Genomic DNA, 6,351 nt, shown 5'->3' on the forward strand with positions numbered 1-6,351 from the left:
TCATTACTCCAGTCTTCAATGTCACATGATCCTTCAGAAAGCATTCTAATATGCATTTTAAAGATTGTGATTTTGCCTTTTTCTTCTAAGCTAAACAGGTTATGGAGTTGGTTGGACAATCTCAGGGCACCTTCAGCGACATGTTGACAGAGCTGGGCTTGTCTGCAGCCATGAGACCCCAGGCTGAGTACACACTCCTGGCCCCAGTTAACGCAGCCTTCAACGGTGAGCAAACATTTCTGAATACATGTCAATCTCTCTTTCTTATTGTTCTCCATCCCTTTAACTAACTCTCATAGTCTCCTTACCGTAACACAGCTGCTGGTTTCTTCTCTTTCATTGTCTGTTTTAATTCTACCTTAGCAAGACCGGTGTTCTTTCAATTGTTGATATGCCTTGCCTCTGTTAACCTCTGCGGTCCCATAACTATAACTTTGATTCCTCACGGGATAGCAGGTGTAAAAACAGATGATTCATACAGTGCATGTGTATGTAAAATGGCAGCTTGTTGACATGTATCTGTTAATCTATTGGCCTCATCGGGCTTCCAGCACTGCAAAGATGGTGAAAGAAAGAGAAGACGAAAGCTTCTGTTATACCACCTACCAGAGAGAAGGTTTCAGACCTCACAGGAGGTTAAGCTAGATCTTTCACCTCATCATCACATGTTTGTAGTTCATTTGTGGCTAATGACAGGTGAACAAATTAATCACATTATATTTACAGGCTAAATCGTTCCTTTTACAAGGCTGCACGGGGGAAAGGGACAGTGCCTGGGGTTACAATAACTGAAAATCCTGTCTGGGAATGCACATTCCACAAACAGCTCTCCACGAAAGGCCGGCCAAGTTTTTACATGTTGCAGTTTGAAACATATAATGTTTCTACGGCCACTTTGGTTATGTGAATGTTTTAATATGTAAGAGGTTGCTCGGTCTTTCTTATCGTACTAAATCAGAGTCGCATTATGTCATGTTATTGGTTATACAAATGTTGTCGCAATTTTTTTTTTGTTTTGGCATGATGGTAAACCTTAAGTGCATATCATTTATCTTCCACAATTTAGATGAGGTGATGTTCATGGACCAGAGCTTCCTGAAGATCATTCTGGAAAACCACATCCTGAAGAACAAGATTGTGCTGAGTCAGCTGTACAGTGGTCAGCGTCTGGAAACACTCGCAGGGAAATTTCTCAGAGTCTTCGTCTACCGCACAGTCAGTGTTGATTTATATGTCCTTTTTCTTGATTTGCTTATGATTTGTAAAATTATTATATAATAATTATATATATATTATTATATCATAATATTATAAAGTATTATATGCAACTGCTAATATAAAATATTTATTATATTAAATGTTTATTAATGTTATTTATATAAATGTATTTTACATATTTGTTCATCAGATATTTGCCCTTTAATTATCATTCAAAATATATTGTATAAAATACATAAAAAAAAAAAATAGTCGCTCTTCCAATGTACTACAGTAAAACTACTTTTAAAGGTTTGATAAACTCGCACCAAAGGTTTATAAAACTTTATAAAAGTTATGAAAATGAATATTTTCATGACTGTTGTATATGTATATCTGAAATGTTTTGGAAAGGTATTTTCTTACCCTTTTTAAACATACTATTTTAAGACATATTTACGATATGTTTCAAGTATATTTTATGGGAACACTTGATACAGATTCATATAAAGACTGTGTTACTCTGTTACATCACACAACTGAAATGACAGGTGTATGAATTCTTATTCTTTGGCCTTTACTTACACTTGACATTTATTGACATTGTAAGTGCTATGTAATAGCTGAAATAGTTTCCATTAGTAAACTCAGAGGAAGTGAACTGTCTCATAATATTTGAACTACAAAGGCTGTCTGCATTGAGAACGCCTGCTTGATCCGTGGAAGCAAAGAGGGAAGTAACGGTGCCCTCCATCTTATGAAGACCCTGATCACGCCAGCAGAGTCAAGCATGTACCAACTTCTGGTGAAAAACGGAGCCTTCAAGTAAGAAAAATTACATGTTTGCAGAGTCAAAGTGAAGATCGCTTTTTTGTTCTTGTAGTGACTGTATCATTTCATTGCTGCAGGATCTTTTTGTCCCTGATGGAGGCAGCTGGTCTGACTGATCTGCTCAAACAGGAAGGAGATTTCACACTCTTTGCTCCCACAGATGAGGCTTTTGCAGGGCTCAGTGAGAGAGACTTGTCTCTTTTGAAGAGTGAGTCCTTTCATAAATGTCATTTTCAAGGCACACCACATCTAGAATTACTGTTTAGCTGTGTTTTATTCAGGATTAATGAGATTAAAGATGAAAGACAGAGGCTACAGGATGTGACAGCGTCTCTTCTCTGTGATCAGGTGACGTTAACGCCCTCAGAGCCATCCTGCTCTATCACTTCAGTAACGGCATCTTCATCGGTGAAGGCTTGGAGACTGGAGTCACTAACCTCCTAAAAACTCTCCAGGGCAGCATTTTGAAGGTGTTGTATGTAAGTATCCAGCACTCTGGCTGCCCAGCCTTGAAATTAATCTGTTATAGGGACACATGCAAGAACCTTCATCCGATTATATGATTCTGTTTTGTAATATAAAGTTTTATTGTGGAAATTTCCTGTGAGTAAAATCAAAATATTCTTTGTAGAAAACCACTAATCTTGATACAATCTTTGATTGAATTTATAGAGAATTGATTTAGTTTTTAGTGCTACAATGGTAAAGAATAGTTTTCAAAATAACCATAAAATAGTTTTATGTTTTTTTTTTTTTTAACCTTAATATACAGTAACTTTATATGGTAAAGGTGACATAAAACATTGTATTTCTTTGATTAAATAAAATGTTATTTTCGTTGTAAGTTAATACTGTAAACTGTGTAAAACAACCCTGCTCCTGCAGAGCTACCGTCCTGCAGACTTTAGTTCCAACCCTGCTCCAGCACACCTGTCTGTAATTATCAAGCAACCCTGAACATCTTGACTAGCTGGTTCAGGTGTGTTTGATTGGGGTTAGAGCTGAAATCTGCAGGATGGTAGCTCTCCAGGGGCCGGGTTGGACACCCCTGGTGTAAAATAACCTAAATAATCTAAATTAGCTGTCAGTATATTATTTAATATGACTGAATACATTAGCTTATACCAATTAAAATAAACATTAATATTCAGATCAGATAGGTACAACTCCTAAATATAACAAGAGCCAAGCCCGTATTATCTCATTTTTACATTCTTATGTTTGATTTATAATCATGTTAAATTATTATTTTAAAAAATTGTTTGTTGTATAATCATATTAAATTAAGTTGAATTAAATGATTAAATTAAATTATTAATAATTATAATTATTAAAAATATTACAGAAGTGGTGGTAATAAAAATATTACAGTGGTGGTTATTATTTTTGTTTTTTTTTAGGCAAATGAGAGCATGCAGGTCAACACTGTGAAAGTTCCTGATTCTGATCTAATGGCCACAAATGGAGTAATTCACTTCGTCAGGACTCTTCTGTACCCTGAGGGTGAGGATTATCAAATTATGCCTCTACTTTTGTATTGGCTTTTTTTTCTTTTCAAATCAAATCCATGTTTAAGAACTGTGTTCTGTTTTAAAGATATACCGGTTGGGAGCCAGGACCTCCTTTCACTCCTGAGAAGGATCATCCGATACATCCAGATTAAGGTTTTGAATTGCAACACGCTCCTTCAAAACCATGTCATAAGCATGAAGTAGTTAACATAAAGGCCCATTTAGTGGATGCGGTTGCCCTGAAGGCCTGGGCTTAACTTGATTACGTGCAACCAAATTCAGGCTTCATGACTCGATCTCACAGAGCAGATTTCTAGTGTGATCCAAATGTGTTTTTTTTTTCTTTATGTAATTTTATTGACATGCCTAAAAATTGTAATAGACTGGATATATACATGTATTTTCCTTCCTTTGTAGTTTGTCTCTGGATACAGATATCAGGAGATCCCTCTGACATTTATGAGTATGTATATAAAAAATGTTTCTCATGTCAATACAATCAGTTTCTGTTTTCGCAAAAATTCAGTTGTCTTTAAATCTGACATGACCATGTTTAACTTTTTTCCTTTTAGAAAGAGTCATCACAGGTAATTGACGCCAATGAAACTCATTACTAATAAGATGGCTAGATTATTTATTTGTTGCATGAAGACTTTTTGTTTAATGAGTACTGTGGTTTTTTTTTTATATCTGCAGTCCAGAGAGAGCCCACCATGACCAAGGTGACTCGGGTTATTGAGGGCGATCCGAGAATCACAAAGGTTACACGTGTAATTGAGGGTCAACCCTCTATCACTAAGGTTACAAGAGTCATCGAGAGGGATCCATCTATTTCCAAAGTTACCAGAGTCATTGAAGGTAAACATCATTTAACACACCCATGATATAAAGCTGTGTGTGTATATCTTGTGTGTGTGAGTGTGTGTGAGTGTGTGTGTGTGTGTGTGTGTGTGTGTGTGTATGATAAGATGTTATCATGTAAACAATGAGTTAAATAATCATAAATTTATTGAAATTTTATTGTGTGGAAAATGATTTACAACTATTTTTGAACAAATTATCCATTTCCACCACAACCAACAATCTGTTGACTAATAAAGTTTTTCAGAAGTTAAAAGAGTGTAAAAATATTACTTAATCGTGTGTTTTTAGGATACATAAAATGCTAACCATGACATGACTAATGAAATTACCATTATCAAAGGAGCCAACCATTTCTAAAATCAACCATTCCTAAATGTTTAAAATGCCATTTTCATCTATTAAACACAGCACATAATTTAAGATGTGATGGAAATGTTCTGACAATTAAACAAACGACAATTCTCCTGTAATACATCGATTTTTCTAAAAGTCCACTAGGCCAAAAACATCCATAGTTGAAGAAACACACTAATAACAATGAATTCAAAAATGCGATGTGTTGTCTTTTAGTCATACTCCAAATGTCTGGTTCTTCTCCAAGAGACACATGTATGTTACTTGAAATATGGCTATGAAAAGCACAATGTGATATTTCCCAACAGTTGAGTTGTAGCTCAAGCCAGAAACCCGAATCCTTTCCTAGACCTGGATTTCACAATTATTGACACCCGCTTAATGTTTTGTATCAACAGGTCCTGAATATTCAGTCACCAGCTCCACCGATATGGAGCTTTATGGTAGAGTGTGACACTTTATTAGCATGCTAGTGTCAGCGCTAACAGTTAACCCCACTTTGTACTCCTCATTCCAAACCTTTTTTTCCCCCATAAATTTTGTCATATTCCAGGTTACGGAATATAGTTTATTGTCCTAAATATACTGGTAAAAGACAGCTAAACCTTTTGATTTATTGTTCTTTCTTTTCTGTTCTTTTGGGTACTCTTTACAGCTCTTTTAGCTACAGTACAGGCTATGGAGTAAAGCCGGCTCACTCAACCGCTAATATTTCCTCCTTTTTCCTGTTCTCTCTAGTCCTTCATGTATAATCAGATAAATGCTAGCATTATTTCTTATTTCTTCTTCTTTCCCACTAGATTTTGGCGAGGAGCCTGAAGGCATCACTAAATTCATTCAAGGTAAGATTCTCACATTAGGTATCTCAAGATAAATCATCCCAACATGGTTGACCTTTATGTCTTTTGCTAATCCATTTACAGAGGGAAGAGTGACTGGAAGAAGGCCAGGTTGGTAATTCACTGAACAGTTATTTGCATCTTGACTAACTTGACAGCTACTTTAGGCCAATCAGCTGAACACCAGTTTGACACTTTTTGAAATATTTGTATGTTTTATAATACCTGCACATAGATTGAACAAACGATACAAGTGCGAAAACATGTGGTGACCCCTCTTTTCGTATTTTTTAGGAGTACTCCAGAGGAGAACCTAGATCAAGACCAGCCACAGTGAGCACAAGTAGAAAACAAGTGCTGAAGAGTATAGCATATACTTCCTTCAGTTACTTGCGCAGTGGTCCAGAACTTACCAGGTTGGAGTTGAGTTTAAGACAAAAGAAAAACAAACTCGATACTGATCATTCCTGTTGCCCCAGAGACAATAGATGATTTCGTTCAAGTACATTTGGTCCAAACAGGGATATGAAATTCTCCTTATCTCCTTATGAAATATTTAAAGCTTTCTCTCTTCTAAAGTGTGGTTTGAAAAATCACAGTTTCATGAATAAATGATCATATGTGACGTGATTATTAAAATCAGATGATTTTGTGTTACAATGATTCAGAACCATGCATTACTTGTGGAGTACCGGTACACTTGAGGCATACTAACAAAAAAAAAATGGAAGCGTTCATATGAAATACATGGTGTA

General features: G+C 35.8%; 1 protein-coding gene across 4 annotated transcripts in view; it reads left to right on the forward strand.

The window, feature by feature from the left end:
• The window catches only part of LOC107682985 (periostin-like), a 13,495-nt gene extending 7,174 nt beyond the window's left edge, over positions 1–6,321 (forward strand). The window contains exons 9-22 of one of the 4 annotated variants that reach the window (XM_016479082.1): positions 91–225; positions 1,067–1,215; positions 1,886–2,022; positions 2,106–2,236; positions 2,377–2,507; positions 3,429–3,531; positions 3,625–3,692; positions 3,957–4,002; positions 4,112–4,126; positions 4,236–4,397; positions 5,156–5,200; positions 5,558–5,599; positions 5,681–5,707; positions 5,891–6,321. In XM_016479082.1, the coding sequence (XP_016334568.1) occupies positions 91–225; positions 1,067–1,215; positions 1,886–2,022; positions 2,106–2,236; positions 2,377–2,507; positions 3,429–3,531; positions 3,625–3,692; positions 3,957–4,002; positions 4,112–4,126; positions 4,236–4,397; positions 5,156–5,200; positions 5,558–5,599; positions 5,681–5,707; positions 5,891–5,913 (1,214 nt within the window). In that variant the 3' untranslated portion in view covers positions 5,914–6,321. The remainder of the gene's footprint in view (positions 1–90; positions 226–1,066; positions 1,216–1,885; positions 2,023–2,105; positions 2,237–2,376; positions 2,508–3,428; positions 3,532–3,624; positions 3,693–3,956; positions 4,003–4,111; positions 4,127–4,235; positions 4,398–5,155; positions 5,201–5,557; positions 5,600–5,680; positions 5,708–5,890) is intronic. The other 3 variants (XM_016479086.1, XM_016479093.1, XM_016479101.1) reach the window with 3 other exon arrangements.
• Positions 6,322–6,351: the final 30 nt, after the last annotated feature.

This window comes from Sinocyclocheilus anshuiensis, unplaced genomic scaffold, assembly GCF_001515605.1.
Source record: "Sinocyclocheilus anshuiensis isolate Anshui unplaced genomic scaffold, SAMN03320099.WGS_v1.1 scaffold1170, whole genome shotgun sequence".
NCBI lineage: Eukaryota > Metazoa > Chordata > Actinopteri > Cypriniformes > Cyprinidae > Sinocyclocheilus > Sinocyclocheilus anshuiensis.